Source organism: Rhipicephalus sanguineus, chromosome 1 (genome assembly GCF_013339695.2).
Source record: "Rhipicephalus sanguineus isolate Rsan-2018 chromosome 1, BIME_Rsan_1.4, whole genome shotgun sequence".
In the NCBI taxonomy this organism is placed as follows: Eukaryota; Metazoa; Arthropoda; class Arachnida; order Ixodida; family Ixodidae; genus Rhipicephalus; species Rhipicephalus sanguineus.
In genome coordinates this window covers 120,989,335-121,014,621 of record NC_051176.1, presented here as the reverse complement: position 1 = coordinate 121,014,621, position 25,287 = coordinate 120,989,335, and the positions used below count along the sequence as shown (strand labels likewise).

Here is a 25,287-nt window from a genome sequence, read left to right as displayed (position 1 = left end):
AGACGTAACAACTGTGACAGTTGTCAGTTCACGCTCGTCCTGCGTATAAATGTGCGTTTATTTCGGGCGTCCTTCTTTGTGCTTCAGCGGCGCGCTGCAAGTGTCGAGCTGCTTGTCGTTCTTCGTCTGACATTTTAGTTTCTTCCTATCGCATTCATTGCTTCGCCCTTGCGGCGAAACTGACTTTTAAATGCGAAGCATTTCTTAGCGAACCTTTGGCACTTTGAGCGTTTCTATCTACGTATCTATCTAGCCGCCTACGTCTGGGTGCTCTCGTGATCGCCTCCTTAATTTGGTTTAGACCAAAATTGGCATGCGAGGGTAAGAGGGTTTGTGAATATGACTGCCGGGTCATGACATGAGTAACGTGAAAATCCTGCCGCGTACGTCGTCAAACCCTTTCCTCCAGACACGTGTGGCGCATACCCGTTTACCACAGGCCGCGGTGTACGGGTATGCGCCACAGGTGATTGACAGTTTATATCTACCCAGGAACGGAACGGTGAGAACAGACCATGGTCATTTAAATGCGAGAGCGTTAAGAGAAACTTTCATCGGCAGCATTGACCCGATGAATGGAAGGAATAAAAATTAGGATCCCAGCAGTAATCGAACCCATGTATTCTGCGTGACCATCAGGTGTTCTACCACAGATCCACGCCAGGTCTATAAACTGGTTTGTAAAAACAGGCTATGCAGGTGTAATGTCGGTGCACCGTCAGTTGTGGTTGTGGTGCTTGCTATCGAATTTTACCAATAAAAGCAATAAACATTACATAAGCGCTCCTGCGATACAGGCATCATATCAGATTAACGTCTGTGGTTCCAGGGTTGGCTCTGCTTTTAAAGTTACCCTTTAAACGCCAGTGTAGTCGACGTTCCTGGTAAGCCCACGATGTGCACCCAACTACTACACTTACGAAGACACGTCGATACACCTCGTAACGCTTGGCTCAAAGCGAAAAAAAAAAATGCAGCATAGAGAATTACTCGCCGATTGCTTCGCATGAAACCGATTCCCACAAGGCGTGGGATCTGCCGATTTTTTTTTTCTTCGGCTCGAACAATTGACATACATTTACTACTTCCGTTGCCGAGCCGTTGTACTGTGATTTCGGCCCGATTCTGACAACTGATCTCCGCAATACATCACACGCTGCCTTACACAACGTTAACAATGTACTATAGAATAATTGGACAAACTTGTGCACATGAATATTGGTTCTATAAATAAACCAATATTGGTGTGATAAAGAATCATCGATGTTGTGTCGTCCCCGCAATTTCAGAAAACAATACAGGAATGTTGAAGGAAATTTTATTGTAGAAAATTACACTTCGCCAGAGGAAGAGGCTCTTTTTACCTCGCCCACTTTTTCGGAACGGAGGGGAAGACGAATGTTCATTTCAGCTAGCTCTGGTTGAAAGCGTAACAGTCAGGCCCAATCAAAACCAATTCCAATATTGACTCCACCTCTCTTACTTTGCCTCGCGTGCTTGGTGGTCTTGCCGACAGTCGTGCGCATCCCCACGTCTACTTGACGACCGGCTGCTCGGAGGACTTCCTCACCTTCACACGCCTTCCTCCGTGCCTTGAGGACGCGTGACTTTGGGCATGGCGACGCTTTTTGCCGCGCTTCGAGGATATGGTCGTTGCCGAGACAGAGCTTCTGGACCGGGCATGTCGGCGGCTCTTGCTCCGTCTCTTTCTTCCGTGGCTTCGCTCCGACGGAGAGGCCGAACTGTCACGGCTTCGTCCTTTACGCGCTCTTCCTCCATGACGACTGTGGGATGAGTGGCTTGATCGGCCGCGGCTCACCTCCTCTTTGCACTGCGACGCTTTGGAGCGTCGCTAGCCGTGTCCACGGTGCCGCTCGGAGAGGAGCTTCTCGGGCGCTTATACGGCTCAACCTCCGGGCTTTAGTAGGGACTGCTTTGCTCGTGGAAGGGTTTTCAGTCTCCGGCTGCGCTACATCCTCTGCCTTCCGCAATTCCGAGCCGCTGTGGCCGCGATGGGCTTCGGCGCTAGCGGCTCCACGGAGATGGCCTTGGGTGGTCGACCGCGTGGCCGCTTGGCAGCCGGGGTCTCGGTGGAGGGCCCAGGGGCGTCGTCAGCAGCGGTAGCAGCTTGGCGCTTCGCTCGCCCTGCCTTAGGCGGATCCTCCTTGCCGTCTTCCTGCTTCTTCGGCATGGCGGCGTCGCGTCGGGTCTTTTTGCACCGTCAGCCCTCGATCCCTAACTGCCCGCTCTCCTTTGAGTAGCCGCCGGCTGGGAAGCGGGAGCCAGGAGAGGGCTTCGGTGCAGCAGAGGCGAGATGCCGGCTGATGCAGCCGGCCGGTCTGAGCGCAAGCCGCTGACTGAGCGCAAACCGCGTTCTCGTCTCGTTTGTTTGTTTGCCCTAAGGGGACTGCCTCATACTCACGACGAACGGCGACGGCGTCGCCATTCGTCGCGTGGAGATCTTTATAGCATTTTAATACACAGCGCAATGTGCAATGTTAATAAAATCGCATGCTCACATGCATGACAGGAAAACCCAGGGAAGCAATTTATTTGACGAGTTTAAATACACAGCTTCAATCAATGAAAAATCATCATCGTAGAGCACATGCGAAATAACGGGCACATCAGAGAAATCTGACAAGGCTTCGAAAATGTTGTTTCATACGTCGATCAGATCAACTATCAAACACTTCCTCATTGAAACTTGACTGATAGCGTGTAGTGAGTGTTATGTCCTTGCAAAGGATGTATTCGCGTTAGAATTCTTGAAAGTTACTTAAATTCAGCAGTGTTATAGTGCGCCGTTTACGTTCATCATGCTCCCACAATTCCTCGCATTTTATCAGGGGTGTTATTCTGAACATTGTCGAATTCCGCTATGTTGCCTCATTTTATTGGTCACGCGAGGTCGTTCGTAATGTCGTGCTGCAACAGCTCTACGACACAAGATTTTGCGATGACGTAACATGATAAAAATAGTTAATTATTGCGATAGCAATTATATGGATACTCTCGGCGGATTGTTGCCGTCGCCGTCATGTACGGGATATGTATATGTATATATATAAAAGGTACAAAGAGAAATAAAGCAGAAGAAAAAAATTCTGAAGTACCCGACCGGGGATTCGAACCGAATCCCCGGAGGAGCTTGAGCGTGAGATCTCGGAGGAGCTTGAGCATGTTTTATATCACGCAATGCTCCTACATTTTTCTTTCAATTTGAAAACTGCCCTTGAGACGCGCACGACAAAGTGGCCCCTTTCTGTACCCACTCGTGATGTGGAATGAAAAAAAAAAGAACACCGGGAACACCTTGCGTCAGAGGCCCCCGTGTGGCAGGAGACTCAGAAGGGTAACTCCACGCGCCACAGTTTAAAAGAAAAATAAATATCTAAGAGCGTCTAATTCTCCATTGTCGACCCGCAGTCTTGGCCAATCCCCCAGAGCAGGCCCGTAGGCAGGAATTTTTTTCGGGGGGGGGGGGGGGGCACTTGCAGAAAATCTTGTCTGTTTGAGAAAAACACCTGTTTTCATTCTTTGCTTTTGGTAAAAACCCCTACTTGACCAAATTTCGGGAGGGGGGGGGGGGCTAGGCCCCCCTCTGACTACGGGCCTGCCCCAGAGTGGCTTTGTGCCATAATTTTGAGGAAACAAACAAACATTGCGCTTTGCTCAAGCACAAAGACGTGACAACTGTGACAGCTGTTAGTTCACGCTCGTCCTGCGTAGACCTGTGCGTTCATTTCGGGCGTCCTTCTTTGTGCTTCAGCGGCGCGCTGCAAGTATCGAGCTTCTTGTCGTTCTTCGTGTGACATTCCAGGTTCTTGCTATCGCATTCATTGCTTCACCCTTGCGGCGAAACTGTGACTTTTTCTTTAAATTGAAGCTTTTCATGTCTCACTGAATCGTCCGTGAGCGCCGAAAACGTACCACAGGAAAGCCAATTTACGCAATAGAACAATGGCGCACGACATACGTATCGTAGAACACTACAATTTACATTCGCAGTTGTACCAAAATGAACAATGGGAACTGTAACGCCACGCTAGCCAGACGAACTGTATAGTATATCTCCATTGCATTGCGTGCCTCACGCATTGCATTCCCGGCCGTCACCATAAGTAGGGCGCAGGTGCAGCGCACGGCAGAAGAAGAGGCTGCCGTACGCAAGCCTAAGCGCGAGCGCGATTGTGCCCGTAGCTAGATCATGATAGATCACTACTCATGCTATATCGTGTTAGGTCATGTTAGATCGCTGCTCGTTGAAACTGAAGACGCTACAAAGACTCACGACGCAACACCGTTCCTGCACTGATCTCACGTTTGCAAGCAGGCTGTGTCACGTTACGATATGGCCGAGCCTCATACCGTCTGTGATCACAACGATCACACGGCGATACTGTGCAAGTGTATAGTCGTCCGTGAAAGTGTGAGTTTGTGCGTGTGATCAACGGCTACATGATCAAAAAAAAAAATTGAAGCTTTAAGCAGCGCAAGGCCTGAAACAGCAAAACTGGTCGATTCTGGAGACTAATCTGGTTGATTCTAGGTTGTTTTTAAGCCTTTGCAAGGTGATACAGGTTGCTTCTAGGTTGCTTCTAGGTCGTTGCTAGGCTTTAGCTAGGTTATGCTAGGTTGTTTCTAGGTTAATTCTCAGCGCAGAGAGGTTTGAGTTAAACCACAGACAGTCAAAGACACGGCACGGATGTCCGAACTGCAGAGACAGAACCTCGAGTTCAAACCAAGCATCCGTAGCTCACATAGATCTACGGGCACGTCGTCGTCGACGTAGGCCTTCCATCGCTTCGGGGTCTTATCGCAGCCGCCGATGTCTCTCCCTTTCCTTAGTATTCTCTCGTTGTACGTACTCGGGGTCTTCGGCTTGCCGCCGTCGCTTCGCAGCCATTTGTTGGGCTAACTGTTGCCTTCGTCATTTTTAGTGGACCAGTGGTGAGTAGTGGGCGTTACCAATTTCTGTGGCACATACCCGTTTATGATGATGATAGTTTTGTTGGTTCGCCGGACAAGGAACGATTTGCTAAACAGCTTCGCTGCTAAAATAAAGGCTACTCAACTTAACGAAATGAATCTTCATTCAACTTCAACGTTCAAAATGTACAATTCTAAACAAGCAGTCAAATCACATATCCATTGCACCGGGTCGCTCAGCATTTCTTGGTTTCGTTGTGTGGTCGTTGGCTTTGGACTTTGATTCAATTTGCGTGGGAGAAATCTTCGCGTTCAACCATATTTGTTTAAGAAAGGGGCTTTGATCTTTTCTTTCTCTCTTTCTGCTTTCAGGGACCCCGTGGGAAGCGTGGAAAGAAAGGAGACAAGGGCGATAAAGGCGATCAAGTAAACAATCTTTGGTTTGCATGACCGGGCTTTGCTCTCGCTTGTAATTATACCAGAGAGTTTAGATAGTCATCTCCGCGAAGTCCCGGAGATTCGCATTTGGCGCGTACTTCGTGGACAATAAAATGAACATTAACCGAACGCTAGTTTCAGGGCCATTCATGAGCTACAGGAAGGCGTCGGTGACAACAGTGAATAAGCAGCAAAAAAAAAAAAGGAAAGGAAAGAATAAGGAAAGAAACCCAGCAATAGCCAGTATAATGGTGTTGATAATAAATTGGAGACTTGAAACCGTCATGCATCTTTGGTAGAGCCGATGGAGGCGGGAAAGTGATTACAGTCTCTGCTAGTACTTGGGAAAAAATTATTCGAGGTGCAGGTTAGTTTTTGAGGGTAAAACGCCAACTTTCTGACTGTCATCAACGCGCGGGGACATCAACTCTACCTGTGAGGGTGATAACTTTCTGTACTCGCAAGAAGAGCTGTGTGCCTGTAGCTTTTAAGGGCAAGGCAAGATTCTTGGTGACGGAACTATCACAATTCCACATGTTCAGCAAGAGGCATACACCCGTGGTACGGTGGGGTCCCTGGCTGTCGAAACAAGTCTCTAGCATCTGCATGCGCGCGAGAACGGCCACTAAAACGAATAAAGCAGTTCGCAAGACGGCGTCTGCGGTGTCGCCCTAAAAATCCTAGGCCTAAAACTAAAGTCATGCGGTTCATTCTGGCACTGGATACTGCGGACATCACCCTTCAGTTTTCTTGCGTAAAATCGTATCTCTCTTAAGCTGCTACTTGTTCGGATGTCCTAACACCCGGGTTCTAGATGAACACGTGAATTATTCCGGATAAAACAGCACTAAACACAGGCATAAAAGATATAGAAGGCACAGGACATGGCAATGACTACCAGTTTAGTGGTTTATCACAAATAAACCTAAAAGGGAGCGCCAGAAGACAAAAACTTCGTAGAATAGACGCAAAAACCGAATCCAGACGTCACACTCGCTGGTTTATCTTAGAGTTACTGTACATGCTCCCTACTGGAGCAGAGTTGCGCATAGGTCCGCCATTATGTTCAACGGCTGCGCAGTGAAGCCCCTCGTCAGGCACGCAGGAGACATATACGGCGCGGTGTTCCGCCGCGGGCGACATTTGATTCAAAGGTGTCATAAGTAAACCGAAGGTATAATGCATGCATTGAAGCTGTGCATGGCTGGCTCTGAACAAGAGTGCGCCCGTTTATCGCGTCCCGTCCACGGAGAATTTTACAGCGGTAGGCCGATCTCACTACCACATATTCCAGGTGCATGCTACTATCGAACAGCTCAAACGTTCGCTTGCTACTGCGCAGTACTTTGCAACGAAAAGTGGTGCGCTTATTTTCAGCATGCGTATGACCTTTTGTCGCCCGGCCGGAAGGCAAGAAATATTTGTCTTGAAAGGCGTTTGAAGGAGACTTCACGCACGTACGGTCGGCAATCAGGCGAGTGCATTTTGTCTTGCCTAAGCCAGCCGATCAGTGACCGTCGCCAAAAGACCCTTCTGCGTGTGGTTACGCTGGCGACCACATACGAAACGATATTTGTCGTTAAACATCATTCACAGGTGCTTCACTGTTCGAAAAAAAGGAATGACGATAGAACTCACGGAAACAAGTCGGCGCGGGAGCCGCGCCGTCTAGTCCGTGAAGTTGGCTTTGCTGCGGCATATTTGAACATTTGACGTCATTTTGCACCACGTGACGGCGCTCGCCGAATAGCGGCGCGAAGGGTGCAAGGAAAAGTTATGCGCAATTCTGCTACCTGCGGTAACATATACAGGGGCACTAGTTTATCTCACGAAAAACGACTGCAGCCTTTACAAATTGCAGCCCCCCCCTCCCCCCGATGAAAGTAAAATGCTAGAGACCCGTGTGCTTAGATTTAGGTGCACGTTAAAACACCAGGTGGTCGAAGTTTCCCAGCCCTCCGCTACGGCGTCTCATAATATCGTGGTTTTGGGATGCAAAACCCCAGCATTTATTATTATTATACGAATTCCCCATTCATTGCAAACGAATTCACTGTGCGCAATGTAGGCGTCCTGTCAAATACCGCTTTCCGGAAAGAACAGGCATTGATGTAGCGAGGCACGGCGTCATATACGGTTGTGCGCCTAAGTTTTAAAATGTGCCTATGTCAGAACGTATCGCGAGGAATGTGGAGGGCCGTCATACGTAAGCGTGGTAGTGTACCTTATAGATGAAGGATGTCATTGGTGTAGTTTAACTTCCTGGGGCTGTTTTATTCGTTTGTGGCACTATATTTCTACCGATATTGCCGCGTTCTGTATCTTCGCGTTATTTGTCCGCTGCATAGCACTGTTTGCTCTCAAATACGCCCCAACAAATTCTCATTCTTACTCCTTATTGATTACAGGGAGTACCAGGGCTGGATGCACCGTGCCCGCTGGGACCAGACGGCCTGCCACTGCCCGGATGCGGCTGGAAGCCACCAAACACATTAGGCGTATGGGCCATTACTCTAATTTCTCGCGCATTTTCTGGGAGCCAATAGAAAGATTAAGAATAGACGACACGAGAGGCTTGCTTTCCGCTTGCGTACGCAAGATGCTTGGGTTCCGGCATAAGCCAAGTACACGTTGGGTTTTTGGGTATACGCAAGCCACTTCCGCCCCATAGATTAAAACTTTCAAATATCTCGTAGACAACTCAAAGCCTGTTTTCTCGCAGGTTACAGTTGTAGAAAGCGGCAACGCTTCGTGCTCTTGCCTTTCTTGCCAATCGGGTTTTCAAAAAAAGCGTTTGCCTGCTGGCCTATGAGTCACATTCAGAGCACGCGGCCGCTTTCTGTTGCCTATATATAAGCTTTTTTTCTTGGACGCCTATTATTGTAGTCATTGAGTAGCCGCGTGCCCATTTCTTTCGATGCATTAGTAACACTACATAGACATTGAACACTTTCGGGTGTGACAACCCACTAAAGTTGTCGTTCTTCGTTTCTTATCCGCCGCACCGAGGGTTCGATTCCGGCCGTGACGTTTGTTTAGGTGAACGTTGAAGAACGAAAAAAGAAAAGTGAAAATGAAATAATTGTTAGAAAATACAGCCCTACAAGGCGAATTAATGCAGTTTGATGTGTAACCGGCGTCAGTGAGCTATTTTTCAAGGTCTATAGGAACCATGCTGGTGCTCATGCGTGAATGTATACGGTTTCGCTTGAGCTCAGTATTTCCAGTTTGGCTCTATTCTTCGGAAAAGTGGCACCATAGCACCACGATTGGCTTATATGTGCCCTGCGGGTGACTCAGTGATTATGGCAGTTGGCTACTGAGTGGGAGCGCAAGGGTTTAGTTCCTGGACACGGTCGGAGCATTTCTGCGACACATATTCTAAGGTCCGCCTCGTATTGGGGTCTTGTCGCCCAGCGATGGTTCTGTGGTTCTCAGATTAATACACACTCCGACTAGCATCGCCGGCAGCCACAATCTTCATTAATGATCGTTAGCTGCACATGCTCGTAGACGGACATTACGGAGACAATAGCTGTCCGCCTTTCGTGGAAGCAGCAGTTAATGCTTCGCTAATCGTTTACCTGTGCGCGTCGCGGTTGTTTGTAGATTAATCCCTGCACAGCAATTCATCCATCAAACAGGAAGCATTTTAGAAAGTACTGACGCGATGTCATCGACTTTTCATTTGTTGCGTTAAATAAAGCTCCTGCACCTCGAAATCATACCAGAAGGAAAACTGCCAAGCTGCAGAGGGACCTGAATAGTTAATGCAACATATTTCCTGTGAACCAGCCTTGGTTTTCGTTTCCTAGTAGGTGCATATGTGTCGTGACGTCAGCACACATAAGGTGGTCACGTAGGTGCAGGACCTCACCAATACAATTGACAGGTAGAGCCGCACACTGTGCTGCGCTATAAGTTCGTGGCTCATTCGAAAACTCCTATTTTGTACTCACAACTAGGAGCTTTGGCTACTTCATGTTTTAAGTGCTGAAATCCGAATACGCCGATCTCGTCGCATTAGGAGAATCTGAATTGCGAAAGACGCGAGAGTCATATGGGGAAATCAACCTGAGGGGACGCGACACAGTCGTGCGTCCCCACAGTGTACAAACACGGACAGATCCCAGTTCATGCAGTACTTTCTCGAAAACTACTGTAAGAAACTTTTGTAATGAAAATGTTCAGGTAGTCTCGCTAATAGGAAGGGTCATTCCAGAGTTACACTACGCACGCCACATTTTACGTCTTTCGCGGTGAACTTAAAAAATACATTGCAAAGAGCAATACGCTTGAACAACTTGCCTCCAGATTACATCTAGTTAGTCTCACTACTCTGAACTCTGGATTAGTGAAACGCACCTGAACGGAAATGCCGGACGACCGGAACGAAGGTATCGACACTGGTTTGCCGCTCACGGGCACAATATTAATAAACTTGGGTTAAACGGAACTCATCTTTTCGTGAACACCGGTTAAGCAGAACTTAAACCACCAGCAACTCCGTCGGTGTAAAAACAAAAACAAAAAAAATTCCGACAAGCGTATCAAATGTTGATTCCATAACTAGCGAAAAAATAATTGGGCAATCGGGATAATGTTAATGTCAGTTAAGAATGTCGAAGTTGTTGCTGTGTTTTCATCACGAGGACGTTGCTGTGCAAGTAATAATTCCTGAGGAGGAAGCGAATTGTTTTACGGGTTCGGCAAGACCTTGCGGTCCCGTTGTAAATAGCGTTTCGCTCACAACGCCAGTGATAAGAGACATCCGATGATGTTATCTGCCTGAGGAAGACTGCTGAAAATGTTATCGGTGAAGTTCGTGGCGAAGACCATGATTACAGTGACGAGGCCATAGATGTATAGTACTGTTTCGGACCAGGTGGCCAGAAGTCATTTGGCAATCTGCAATGTTTTTTCAAGCGCGAGGTTTTCGCGGAATTGCTAGCAATCCTCTCTCGCATGAACGCAACCTTGCGCAAGGAACGTGCAGTAATAGAACCATAACACAGCAATTTGTTTTTCTCACCACACTAATAACAAAACACTACGATGGTTTTCGAATTAGTGAAACTTCAATAATATAATAATAATATCTGGGGTTTAACGTCCCAAAAAGGGACGCCGTAGTGGAGGGCTCCGGATATTTCGACCACCTGGGGTTCTTTAAGGTGCACCTAAATCTAAGTACACTGGCCTCAAACATTTCCGCCTCCACAGAAAATGCAGCCGCCGCGGCCGGGGATTTGATCCCGCGACCTTCGGGTCAGCAGTCGAGCGCCATAACCACTAGACCACGATGGCGGGGCGTTAGTGACGCTTCGAATAAGCAGAACAATTTTTTTTCTGTCCTTTCCAGAGCTGTACTTTTTTTTCTTTTTTTTTCTCTCTTTTCTGGGACGAATATCTTAACGCGTCGCTCCTCGGATTGCGTGCCATAGTACTCAGTAAAGGCCCGCAGTTTTTAGCGTCACCTGTACCCCCAATGGACCTCGAAAAGAATGTGTAGCATCCCCCAGCCCCACCCACACACACACAAACGCGCACGTACACACGTTTTTTTGTTTTTTCCCCCACTGCGCACAAGTGCTGAGGAAGTGACAGGCGCCACGCTCCTTCCCGCATCTTTTCTCCTTTTCACAGCATTGTTCTGTCGTATTATTAACGGTTCCGTCGCCCTGGTGCACTTTCTTTTTATTACAAGCTCTGCAATTTTGCTTCGTTTCTTTTGTCCTCCCTATCTTGGCTCGACCGGAGACAGATTCTATGGTTTCACAGCGCGGGCCGTTCGTCTTGTGTATAGATTTTTTTTTTTCCGGCTGCATTTCTCTGCCGCGTTCCCGACAGCCGAGTCGAGGCCCTTTGACTCTGCAGGCTCCGCGCTTTTGCTCTGTAGCGTTCACCGGGCCGGAAGACGCTGATAAATACGGTGCATAAACGAGACCACGCGGCGAGGAAAGAGAAAATGGCATCTGCGTGCAATCGTGTGTCGGGTGAACGCTTAAAGGCCCGCGGTTTGTCTGGCGAGCATAGAGAGAGAGAAATGCGCTCCGGAATGCCGAGCGTCCAGGGCGAAAAGCGTGTGAATCGGTTATGCAGTCGCCAACAAAAGTGCAAATGCCATCTATCTCGTCGCCGAATTGGGGACGTCTCTTGCGCGCCGAGGCGCTGCAGCGCTCGACGCGGCCTTCGCGTGCATCGAAAGTGGGCGTAAAAGGACACGCTGAAAAGTACCACTCAGTGTCTTTAGGCTGGTGACGTATCATTTCAAAGCTCTTCCTTCGTTCTTCTGGTGAACAAAAAAAAATTTTTTTTTTCATTCTTGGTAATGGTGGTTAGTGGCTTTTTTTTTTTTTTTTACGTCGCTGCAAAGCCGAGGTTGTGTGTTTGATTCCTAGTCATGGCTGCCACATTTCGTTGGGAGCGAAAATGCAAGAAAGCGGTCGCGCATGCACTTCAAGTTGGGTGCGCACTAAAGCACACCAGTTGGTCAAAATTATTCCGGAGTTCACCGCTATATGGCTTTGCCATAATTAAATGTATTAATGCACATTAAGCTCGAGGAATAAAACTTTTAAAATGGCCACTTATAACCGGGGGAAAACGCGGGCCGGAGTTTTCTTTCTTTTACATTTCGCGCTGAAATACCCGGCACTAGCACCTCATGTGCAGTCACGAATTTCAGTCTATACTTGTATTTCGTCCTTTTGGCACACGAAGAGGTCTTGAAATCTTCTAGGCGGAGTATTATGTGTCTTTTAAAAGTCAACGCAATCCTTCTCCTTCTATAAGCAATACAACCGCACTCGAGTGCAGACGCTGTTAAAATACATGCCGTCACTGCAAACTGATAGAGAAACGTCAGGTCAACGTCATGGCGTGTATTTCGCTCTCGCGTCTTTTCTCATTTACCGAGACTCTTCTCTTTCAACAACAACGATCGGTTTGCTGTTTCAGAAGCGTAATTTACTAACAAAGTATTCCTAATTAGCGTCCCCTGAAACGGCTACCGCACGGACCATATTTCCAGCGTATTTTTCACTGTGGCGTAGCCTGACGTCCGCGCCTCTAACGCCGCCGCGAAGACCGTTCTTTAAAGTCACGGCCCAAATATTTAACGAACCCTCATTCGTAAAAACGGGCGCTCCGTGGTTCAAATTTCCACCACGAAACTAGAACGGTTATTGCCCCGAATAAGATGGATGTGCTGGCACTCGGAAACACGACAGTATGTGACATACGTCAGAAATGTTGTCTGGTTGACGCGCTATAAGCAAAACCGGACACGCAACCCTAGCACAAGGAAAGACAGGCGAGCATAACTTGCCTGATAGTGTCATTCGTCTATGCAAGTGCCGATGCGAGCCTGGTGTAGCAACCCATACCTGACGTTGAAATTATATCAGCTTGATCTAAACCTGACTAGCTCAAATAAACTGTACATACGTTACTGTTAGTCGCCGCTTCCGTTTAGGAGGGCAAGTCGCTAGAAATAATCATCATTTAGACCGTTATAGCAACAACACCGTTGAGCCTGTGCCTCCGCGCAACGCCGACAACACCGCGAGCTCAATTATTTATCCTGTATAAGGTGAGCTGTGAACACAGTAGGTGAAAAGCTCGCACACTTAAGCGGCACGCTGTTGACGCACTCGCCGCCGTGTTTCTCGGTGTTTGGCGTGTTCCGATTGGCTGATGGGCTGAGTTTGTTATCGCGTGCAAGTTGTTTCTTTTAGCAGCCCTGTCCCTATGGAAAGGCGCACACCGTGGGCTACTTATTCAAATTGAGCTCTGTATTCTAACCGCTCCACGTGACCACCGTGCCAGAGCGTGGTGCGACTTCTACACCAAGTTGAGCTGAGAACTTCCAAGAGCATATTCCGATTTGTGATAGTCAACCACTGTTATTTGCTTGTTGAGATCCGCATCGTTCCAATCGTTTCTTCGTGCATCGTTTTAGGTATTTTTGATTAGAGCAGAAAGAATTGATGTAGCCAAGATGATTTCTGTGTCAGGCAGCTTATTTGCAACATAACAAAGCCGAGTGTTGTTTGTTGTTTTTTTCTAAGCGAATTACTTCCAAAATAAACAGTTCAAGCAACAACATTCTGTAGCCTACCACCGTCTACTGCTGAAATCTGAGAACTGCTCATTACAAGCGCGCTCTTTCTTCATGCAAGTGGCAATATCACCACACCCGGCTGAAGCTAGGGGGCGCAGAAGTAAACGATTCATCAAGGCAAAGCGTATGCAGTAGCTCTAGGCCAGCTAGATTTCTGTCGTCACGTTTTCTGAAAAACTTTGAAGGACCCCAAATCTGTCCTCTTTGGACAGCTTGTGGTGACGCCTGTTTCATGCTCCATAATGGTAGCACGCACCGGCATCTTGTCTTTGCAAGAAGCCATATTGGTCGCGAAAATGCAACTGGGCAGCATATGTAGCCCGCAGATTATAGAGTCTCATTTTTAGAAGAGGGAAGACACAACGCAAGTTTATTTCTCTGCATATACTTCACATTAGTTGTCGAACATTTCTGCTGGTTCAAAGCTTCACGCTGTAAAAACAGAATGACCAGAGCCATGCCTCTTCATGGCCGTAAGGCCAAAAGTGTATAATGGTCGGAGCCCTAACAATAACTTTTCCGCATCACAATGGCACTATGCGGAGAACTATAGTTTTTATGCAGTGAAGCAGGGCAGAGGTGGCAGTTAAGCCTGAAGCAGGGTCAGTTGGAGATCGCGGGAGACGCCTTCGTCCTGCGGTAAATATGAAGTAGTAGAAGAAATTGATTGTGATGACTGTGGCGGCTGTTGATGTAAGTTGTACAATAAGAAGCAAGTATTAGGAGGCCCCAGTGATGGGGCCTCCTCCTCCCTCTGCACTGTTGATAGGCTGAACTGTTCAACATGCGTGCTTCGCCGCACTTTAATATTTACTATTTTTCGCTAACACGTCTGTAGCGCAGCGAAGGCTAGAAACCGATTACAGAAGGTTTACTATAGAACTTATACGAGACCCGCGCCATCTGCGGCTACATTCAGGTGAGGATATTTTACCAAGGAAGTAAACAGAAAAAAAGGAGAAGGCAGGGAGGTTAACCAGAAACACTTCCGGTTGAATGTGCACTGTGCTTCGGACCAGGACGACAAACTATTTCCGGCAATAAAATCACCCGCACCACTTTATGTTCTGGCTGCCACGTTCCTCATCGAGTTCGAAGCACCTGGTGATCATCTCATGCAGGAGCTGTGTTACTGACCGACAGCTCTCTCAGGAAATTGTTCCAGCCCGGTATTCGCTTTTCTTCCGAGCCACAGGCTCCAGCGTTTAACGGAAATGCACTCTTGGGGCAAGCGCTTTTATTTCTAAGATGCTGTGTCCAACAAGCGGTCACAACGTTTAATATTCGAAAGAAAGGAAGCGGATCGACGGGCCCCGTTTCCTTGTTGGACACAACCTAATGATGCCAACATATAACGAAGGCAAGGAAAGTACTGGAGACATTATTTGTGGGGTTTTTTTTTAGACTGTAGTGTAGTAATTGTGACATAAATGGAATGAATTAAAGTGGACGAAAACACAACTTGCCGCCGGTGATGAACGAACCCACAACATATGAATTACGCGTCCGATGCTCTACCAATTAGCTACGACGGTGGTCGTTCCTCCGTCCACTTTATTCGGTAACGTTTATTGTAGTTACATATTTTACATCGCTGGCTGCATTAAGCATTACAACCACATTTGAATTGAAATGGATTACGAAACCACTGGTGTACAATATTTTACTGCGTATTGAAAGTGAGCCGCAGAGGACACCAGAGAGCCCGCGATTTCGTTCGTCACTGTGGAGGGGCTCAGTAATAGAGGCTACGGCTGGACCCGCGCTGAAACTGTTTGAAGCTCCCTGTTGCGTGAAGTATCACCGACCTTATCTCTTTTCTCGCATATAATCTCTCGCAGCCGCGTTTCTTTTATATGTGGCTCACTTTCTGCATATCCTGGTGATGCAGGGTCCCATGCCACCAGTACCACCGGAAGAACCCTAGACTCATAAGATCGCGTTCTACAGAAGCTTCTGGCGGCATCCATCAGGAGCACTCTCGGTAAGCCTGTAGAATCTACTGCGATCTTAACCTAGTACTTTGTGCATCAGATTATGCATTGTCCCTCGCGCATTATCCCTACAACTATATTGACATTTTTTTTGTAAATCAGTCTACATCAGCGATCATCATCATCAGTGAGTGAGTGAGTGAGTGAGTGAGTGAGTGAGTGAGTGAGTGAGTGAGTGAGTGAGTGAGTGAGTGAGTGAGTGAGTGAGTGAGTGAGTGAGTGAGTGAGTGAGTGAGTTGCCACACCACCACTAATATGCCGTGAAGTCAATGAAAACACGCAACACTTCCCGCCTAAAAAACCCTTGATACAGAAAGTCAAGCAGCCTACTCACGTGATTCATTTGCTTGCGAAATTGCGCGCGACCTGAGGAATAGACTACACCACCATACCAGGGGTAAGAAAGGAATCAATTAGGTGTCTGCAATTAAGGAAACCGCATAACAGTGCGGACACACGCAGAGTGCGCAGGGAAACTTCTGTTTTACTTTTGCGGACGTTCTTTGCGCACCTCTTAATATGAATCATGAACATTCCTCCCAGCTGTCTGACTTGATTAAATAGTTAGGTCCGTGTAAAATCGGTAAAATACCAAGGGCGGCTAACTCTCTCATCGCGCTGTCAATGTTGCTTGGCATGAATATCTTTCCTCGCAGCCTACAGTTGTCCTTTCGCGCAGATTAAATGCAAAGACGAACTGTGCAGCGCCCTGCGTCACCCTTCTTACGTAGTGATGTTGCCTGTATTTCCTCCTCTTAAAGGGCCCTGCGACACAATTTGAGCATGTCTTTTTCATCGGTTCTTCTGGCACTGTGGAATGCACCGATATTGTTGCGCAAGTGGCAACGCCGAAATCGAAGCGGTTATAATTTTAATTCACGGGATAAACTACCTTAATTTCGCACTATGGCGACACACATCGGCTATTTCTGTACAGGAAGTGGCGTGATGTCATGTGACAGTGACGACAAAGACCGTTCGTTTTTGATTGGCTTGACGCGACACGTGACGTGCAATATTCATATGGTGGTAGCTAGGTCATACTACGGAGGTCTAAGAGGAGCAAAACCCCTTTTTATGCTTTCTCAGAAACAAATGATTCCTGTTTCTGACTGATATATTTTCAAAACAACGAACACGACGCTAGGTGCGTTGTGGAATGGTAATCAAACGATACTCTTCCGCGTTTTGTCTTTTGCGGCATCGAGCGACACCGGCCACACCGGCACCTGCGAAACACGCAACGCTCTATTCGGCGCGATGCTGTCAACGAAAAAAAAAAAATCTAAACGCTTACCGCCGACGCCTTCCGCGTCATCGGGCGTTAGCGTTTCGTTTGGGCCCATGGAGCCATCCTCGCGTTGCGCGGGGCTCAGCGACGCACTTTCAATTTGCAATGGCGTGCACGACATGCAATCAATCACTGCGTCGCAAGAGCTCGCGCTCGAGGTCTGTTAGGTCTTCCAGACTCATTTTGTGCACTACATGACAAATCATGGGAGCGTCTGCTAGCTGACGGACGTGGTTTGTCGTAAGCATGGTAACAACGCCGTCAAAAAGAGGTGTAGCAATGTACTGTGTGAAGGCCACCATGAGGGGACATTTCCGGTATGTCTTTATAAGACGCGCGCGGTGATTGGAGCCGGTCTTTGACGTCAGCGGGAGAGTGAAATCCGAAAAAAACGTTTCTCGTCGTCGTCTGCTTGAGTTTTGAACTTTGAGGACTAATAACTTCACTTCTCGTGCACCAATTTACATAATTCTTTTTGCGTTCGTCTCGGCATTCATAACTACACGCATTTGCGGTGCTAAATAAGGCAGTCGCAAAAGTGTCGCAGGCCCCTTTAACGACGAATACTCGCTGCAAGGTCGAACTGAATGTGGCATCACCATGCTACACTTGCGTGGACAGGAATTACTTTGTCTCGTGACATCATCTACGCATCTTGTCTGCGCTAAATCATTAGACACAGCCACACATGAAGCCAACAGGTAATGAAGCCAAGTAAAGCACAGAGCAAGTAATTTTTAGTTTTTAATTAAGGGTTGTAATTATAAGATGCGGGAAAATCAAAGTGAACGAACGAAGCAGCTTGCCGCTGGTGGAAACAGAACCCTCAAACTACGCATTGCGCTGCGGTGCACTACCAATTGTACGGCGGCTGCTCTCCAGTCCACTTTTTTGGGTATATGTGCGTGTGTTTAAGTATGCGTTTATGTATGTGTCTATGCATATATGTATGTATATATGTACATATGTGTATATATGTGTGAGCTTACTAACCCTGGGAGTCTTAGTAAGCGTCACTCGTGGCTAAGGCAGTGAGTGTGGAACATTATTTTTGGCCCGATGGCTTGACGTTGTGCGTAAAATTTAGGAGCAAGCAGCTGACCAATAAACTATCATATTATTAGGTTAAATTTTTGGTTCGGAGAAGCAATGTACACATACTCGCCACGATAGATCAGAGACAACATTAAACATGCGTTTCTAGATGCATCACAGCCTTATTCTTCCAGCTCAATCGAAGAACGCCGTCGCGTAGCCATTTGAAGTTTATTCGTCATCACTTGAAGCATACATCTCTTATCCGGTGCTTCAATGTGAAGGGGTGGCGAAACGACAACTGAATGCCTGACGATGCACCAATCCCCGCCCAGACCACCATAATACAGTGATTCTTATAAAGATAGGAAGAGAAAAGTGCAAGGCTGTAACTGTCTCTACGAGTGAGGACACCTCAACGGCCAGCACTCAGTATGTCTGTGTGCAGCATAACAAAAATGCAAAAATTCATGCAGTGAAATACGATAGGGTGGGGGGATTCCACGTAAGATCGAACAATCGATGGCTGGTCGACCACTGAAATTTATTTCAAAATTGTATATATTATTTCCTGATGAGTGGAAAGAAGAGATCCGCAATTTGTTTTGCCTCCAAAAATTTTTTCGAAGCACAGGAAATCAATAATGACGAAGAGGTGGAGTGGAGCGCTCATCCGCTCTGCTGTTTTGGCCAACTTTCGTTATGAATTGCACAAAATATATTAAAGTTAGGTAGCTGAAATTTCTTTAACTAAATATATGCATGTTTTTGCTTCTGCTCAGGTATTTTTAGTTTTGATGTGTAGTGTAGATGTTTTTATAAAAAAACCTCAAATTGGCCCAGGAAACGTTATTTTTCTTTACTTTGAAGGTCTTTATCTCGAAAAATCCTTGTAGCAGAGCGACAAAAATTGCGCATTACGTTCTTCGCATGCTTATCTACCACACTGCCGAATCTTATATTTATATAGCTTTTCAGTAAAGAGATATGATCGGGCTAAGTTAAAGAAACACCGGACAATGAAAACTTCTGACACAATTAAAAAAAAAACCATTTTTTATATTTCTTAAACTTTGTCCACTTATTCTCCTCCACATCAGCTTTCATAATCATTGAAAACATGTTGCATAATGTCGTTGCACTAATAGTTACGACCCCTCCAATGAGACCCTTAGGCAAGGATTGGCAATTCCGACTTCTTGCCCAGCAAGTGTATAAAATGCAGGCAGGATTGAATTGCTTTTTATTAAAAGGCCAGCAGGTACCGAAAAAGGTGTCGCCGGCACTGAAGACGTTAATTTTGAAATTATTTCGTCACTGCAGCGGCCACGAGCGCGGGGCTACCGAGCAGGCGCGCGTGTAAGAGACGGCGCAGTGAGAGCTCGTTTTCGCGTCCTCAGACCGATTGAGTTCGAAACAGCAACACCTCTGGGGTGACTTGAACGCACGTACACCGGTAGTCGCAGTGATCTGGTTAATGACGTCGATTTCTTTTTCAGGGGGCATAAGAATGTCATCGTTAAACTGTGCGTTCCGTGAAGATCTTTCATTGCAGTGGTAGCAAAAGCACGCGTAGCACAAGTAGTCCGTCTCACTGGCAGTCACTGATCTTTCGGGCGTTAAACGTTTCTTCAAAGCGTATATGCCTAGGTCGGTAACTCTGCGAAATTTTGGCTTCTTTGCAATAATTAAAGGAGTACTGACACGATTTTGAGACATCGCAAAAGGGACATTTTTTGCTTCGTTGGTGTGCAGTGTCAACGCTGTCCACACACTGGAGTCGGAGAACACGTATAAAATATTTTAATTTGACTTTGAAGTTTTCGTCGCTGAGCATCTGCAAGCCAGCTCCACTGCAAGGACATTATCCCGACGAGTCAAGACAGTTCCCCCGAGTATGCGAGTTCTGCGTCCTGCATGCAGCCTAAATCGCAGAAATCACTGTCAGGGTCACAGGACGACAATTCACTCATCGTTGTTTATGTGCACCACGAGCAGATGACGAATTTGCTGCTAGTACGTCGCGAGTTTCTGTATCTCCGTGACGTCACACTGCTATGAAACGACACTGAGAAGCCACCCCCTCGATATCTAAACCGAAAGTGTCTTTTTAAGGTGGCGCTAATTAAAATATATACGATGCATTCCCAGGCACCACAATAGTCGTTTTAGGTTTCTCGACACCAGTATTTTTATTTAGAGCAACAATCCGAAATTTTTAAAAATTCGTGTCAGTACTCCTTTAAGCTTCTTGTGCTTCGAAAGGTAGTCTCCACAATACACTCATTCCGAGCTATACTTTCTCGCCATGAGACGCACAGGAGGAGTAGAGTAAGAGCAAAGCACAAGAACTATCCGCGCCGAATGAAGTGTGAACAGCGCTCTGAACGCGCGGCTAGTTCAGGCCGTCTGCTGCCGACATCTAAGATAGGCAAGCGCATCCGGTTACCGATAGTTTTGCTTTTCTTTCCTTTGACATTCCATATTTTGCTTTGCCACTGGAGCGCCACGTTAATGCTTTCCACTGATCGCAACTGGCGCAGCGCAGTTTCTCTGGCAGCAGCGTGCGTGAAGCGAGCGCTCATAGCTCCCTTATAGAGTTCTCATCTTGCTTCCATCTCCGCCTTGTTATCAGCGCCTAGCTGCGATGCGAACAGAGGGCGGATAGAATAGCGAAGCTCCAGTGCACGTGCGTTCAAGTCACCGGAGAGGCGTTGCTGTTTCGAACTCAATCGGTCTGAGGACGCGAAAACGAGCTCTCACTGCGCCGTCTCTTACAACGAGCATCTCGGGTGCGCGCGCGCCTGCTCGGTAGCCCCGCGCTCGTGGCCGCTGCAGTGACGAAATAATTTCAAAATTAACGTCTTCAGTGCCGGCGACACCTTTTTCGGTACCTGCTGGCCTTTTAATAAAAAGCAATTCAATCCTGCCTGCATTTTATACACTTGCTGGGCAAGAAGTCGGAATTGCCAATCCTTGCCTAAGGGTCTCATTGGAGGGGTCGTAACTATTAGTGCAACGACATTATGCAACATGTTTTCAATGATTATGAAAGCTGATGTGGAGGAGAATAAGTGGACAAAGTTTAAGAAATATAAAAATGGTTTTTTTTTTAATTGTCGTCAGAAGTTTTCATTGTCCGGTGTTTTCTTTAACTTAGCCCGATCATATCTCTTTACTGAAAAGTTATATAAATATAAGATTCGGCAGTGTGGTAGATAAGCATGCGAAGAACGTAATGCGCAATTTTTGTCGCTCTGCTACAAGGATTTTTCGAGATAAAGACCTTCAAAGTAAAGAAAATAACGTTTCCTGGGCCAATTTTGAGGTTTTTTATAAAAACATCTACACTACACATCAAAACTAAAAATACCTGAGCAGAAGCAAAAACATGCATATATTTAGTTAAAGAAATTTCAGCTACCTAACTTTAATATATTTTGTGCAATTCATAACGAAAGTTGGCCAAAACAGCAGAGCGGATGAGCGCTCCACTCCACCTCTTCGTCATTATTGATTTCCTGTGCTTCGAAAAAATTTTTGGCGGCAAAACAAATTGCGGATCTCTTCTTTCCACTCATCAGGCAATAATATATAAAATTTTGAAATAAATTTGAGAGGTCGACCAGCCATCGATTGTTCGATCTTACGTGGAATCACCCAATAAGTACAGATATACAGCGAAATAAAAAAAGAAAAGAGCAATTAAACACCTGTATATGTACTCTTTACACACAAAACACAAATAAAGTTTTCGAAAAACAAGCCGTGGTTGTGAACAGTTGTGAACAAGTGAAAAGTTGCGAATACTTGAATAGGATCATGCCTGACTCGAACGAATTTAAGGCAGAGTGCATTTCTGAAAAAGTACACGAGATGCGCAAATCTTACACAGATTAAGAAAAAAAAAGACAGACATATCACGTTTGAAGCGTGAGCAGATAAGCGTGTATCTTTTTTTTTTTTTTTTGAAAATTTTTGATGATCGATTTGCATTCACTATGCTGATGGCCATGCTGTTTGAGTCCAGAAACGAAGGAGTAAGGTGCGTTAGCTTTTGCCTACCGTAGTTGGTCCGAATCCTCTCACTCTAATAGGTGGTTTTTCTCAAACTGTACTCTCGTGGTTTCTGGAAGTAAACATCCTTAAATGTATCTGCGTTTGAGTTGATTTGATCGTAGATGACTGTCGCTAGCTTTTTGTAAATAGATTTTCAAATTTTAAGATGTTATGAAAAAGTGGAGCAGAAGGCGTTCGACGCGGAATGTTTTCAATTATACGTAGCATTATTTTTTGCAGTCTGTGAATACCAACTTCATTTGATTTTGTTGTCGAGCCCCAGAGTAACAAGCAGTAATGTATGCGCGAATAAACTAAATTGTAGTAAATCTACTTTGTCACCTAAAGGGGTAATAAGCACCTGATTTTTCCAATTACACCAATGGACCGTGATACGTGGGTTCGCAGTTTATCTATGTGATTGGACCAATTCAACGTTTCGTGGCAAATGACGCCTACGAACTTTGAGTCTGAACGCGCTCAATCAAAACTCCTCGAAATGTGAGCTGCGTATTACAGAGATTAGAATGGTTTCGAGGTCGAAGATAATGTATTTTGTTTTCGTAATATTTATTTCTAACTGATTTGCTTTCACCCATAAAGACAAATCGTTAGGCCAAAGGTTTGCTTGTTTTTCTAGACTAGATAAATCATGGCCGGAAAGAAATACGTTAGTGTCGTCTGCGTATAATACAATATCTGGTGTTAGAGGTACATTTACGATATCAGTTATATAGAATAAAAACAGAAGTGGCCGAAGTATGGAGCCCTGTTCCGGGACGCCGTAATCTGTCTTGCCCATTTGAGACTTTGAGTGCTTCATATCCGTATACTGAAACCGATTAGTAAGGTAACTTCTTATTAATTAAGGGACGAAGCTCTTATTCCGTATTCATAAAGCTATTGCAGAATAATTTCGTGCTTAATGGAATCGAACGCTTTCTTAAAATCAAGAAATATTCCAATTGCGTGGCGTTTTTTTCTCAAAATTATCAATTATTTTATTTTTAATAGTTAATAGGGCTTTTTCAGTACACTTGTCCTTCTAAAACCTGTATTGATGTTCTGTTATAACTTTTTTAAGCTACAGAAATTTGTAATTCGTACATATATGACATGCTCTATAATTTTCGAAAAAATGGGAAATACAGAAATGGGCCTATAATTACTCATGTCATTTTCATCACCACCTTTGTGAATGACAGATACTTTAGCTATTTTAGTTTATATTTATTAATCATTTATCATTTAATTAATCATTATGCAAGGCGCGGTTAAAGGCTGGCTTCACATGCCTAGTCGGCGCACAAGCGCCAAATGTGCGCCGTGCGCCAGCCTCGGGCGACTGCGAGTCAACGTGTGGCGCAGTGTTTATTCCTACTTTCGTCCGCAGATGTCATCGTCCGACGTCGTTGGCTCAGAGTACGGCCGCCGGGACTGCGTCAGTGGGCCGCGGGACGTCGGTGGCAGCCGCCTGCAGCCTCGGAGAAGAAGCAGCGTGCAGCGATCCGCAGACTCGCGCTCCCCACCCACAGTCCCACACTGCTATTTACGGGTTCTTTTTTGCTGCAAGTTTTGCTCTCATCGCAGCCCCAGCGCCTCCGGCGCCCACTCGCGCACACGCACACACACATACACACAGTGGCACGAAAGTCACACACACACACAAATGTCATTCAGGCGCTAGTTGACGCGCTCTCTTCGACCGACCCCGATCACAGCGCGGCTGAGCGCGGAGGTGTGCCCCGTGCCCTACCACTGATGACCTGCCCACCACTCCACCTTGTTCTTTTGTTTTTTTTTTTGTTTTTGTTCTTATGTCTAGACTTTTTTACGCGAATATTCGCGAGAGGGAAGGAGAAATGATGGGCTGAAAGTTGGTGTCTAGAAGGCCTTGTAAATCCAAAGTGGCAGCTTCCCATGGAAGCCACGGCGTTCGCAACTGCTCGTTCGTCTAGGCCAATGGAATCACTTCAAAGCAAAGCATGCCCTGGCCCTCTTTGACAACATTTTTTTTGTGCACGTCAGCGCGGACGTTCATCGAAGACGTCGTTCAAGAAAATGGGGTTACCTGGCGCCGGTATGCTACTTTAGATGCGCGCGTCAAGACAAAACTATGACGCTAACTTCCAGAGACGTTTGCAAGAGTCCGCAGCTGGTACTCTGCGTCCTCGCGTATTCTGCCGCAGTGTATGTCGAGGACGCATTCGTCGCTTCCCGGACAAATCAGATGCATCGATATCGGACAGACACGGGAAGTTAGTTCCATGCAAATCCAAGTTCAACGTGTAGGCATGTATCAAAACAGCAGCAAGTGAGATGGAAATGTGTATCGTCGCAAGGTATGGGAAAGTACGGCGCGAATCATCAACCTGCGTAGCTGGAACTGCCGATGAGGCACCGCTCTTCTTGCCGAACGAGTGTAGCGACGCCCCTCCGTTACGCCCGTGTGCTTGTGCGACACTGATCAGCCCGTCATTATGTAGTGGTCCTTCCTCCCTCTCCGATGTCTATCATTGTAAATGTCATCACCTCACCGGCACCACGTGACTCGTCGGCTACCGCTGTAGAGTAGAAGCGAGGAGAGGTAGCTCAGAGTGTACATTTATTTCTCGCTATCTCCTTCTTCCACCCTCCTTCCTTTTGCGTTTGCGATGAATATAAGTCGAGGTCCTGTCGTTATCGCTGTTCTTTCGTAACAGCGGCCTACTTCGTGTTTTTTGTCAGTTGTGCAAGTGGCGTTTCCGGATGGCGAGCAGCTCTTTCATTTCGAATTGTACGTGATGGTGTATTAAACGCACGCGCTGTTTGTTTGGGCGAACAGGTCCATATACGCTTCTGTTGATTTTCGAGCAGCAGAGGCGCGAGAACCGCCAAGTTTCTGTGGTGAAACCGGGTCGGTTTCTCAGTAGCCAGGCGGGTTAATAGCGCATTCCCTCGTGCAAAAAGGTAACAGTAAGAAAAAGAAAAAGCTGATAAGGATGTGCAGTAGACGTTCAGTGATTGAAGGCGGTCATCTGCGAGTGGCTTTCTCACGATTGTGAGAAAATGCCCGAAAGCTTTGCTGGCAGATTTTCGGTAAGGCGCTGCATCAGGACAAGTACAGTACCGCAAGTAATGAAACATACAAATGAACGAAAGAAAACGGGCGCGAGTCGCACACGCTACCAAAAAATACAGGCCATAACACGAAGCTTGACGGAAGCCACAGTTTAAAGCTCACGTTCGCGATCCGCAGTATGTGCTCATTCTCACAGTTCGGGAGAAGAAAAAGAGAGAGAGAAGGATACGACGACAAAGGCGTGTGGCGGGATCCGTCGCTGCTGCTGCTGCATACCGGCGCTTACTCTTTTTTGCGTGCTCAGCCAAGCAAAACAATGAACACCCAAAGCGACATCTCAGCGGTGAAAGTT

General features: G+C 46.6%; 1 protein-coding gene across 1 annotated transcript in view; it reads left to right on the top strand.

Annotated features, from left to right (window-relative positions):
- Positions 1–24,765, top strand: part of LOC119397085 (collagen alpha chain CG42342) — a gene marked incomplete in the record, with an annotated part of 500,928 nt that extends 476,163 nt beyond the window's left edge. The window contains 2 exon segments of the mRNA XM_049416219.1: positions 15,387–15,479; positions 23,268–24,765. Of these exon segments, the coding sequence (XP_049272176.1) occupies positions 15,387–15,422 (36 nt within the window).
- Between the last annotated feature and the right edge of the window lie 522 nt (positions 24,766–25,287).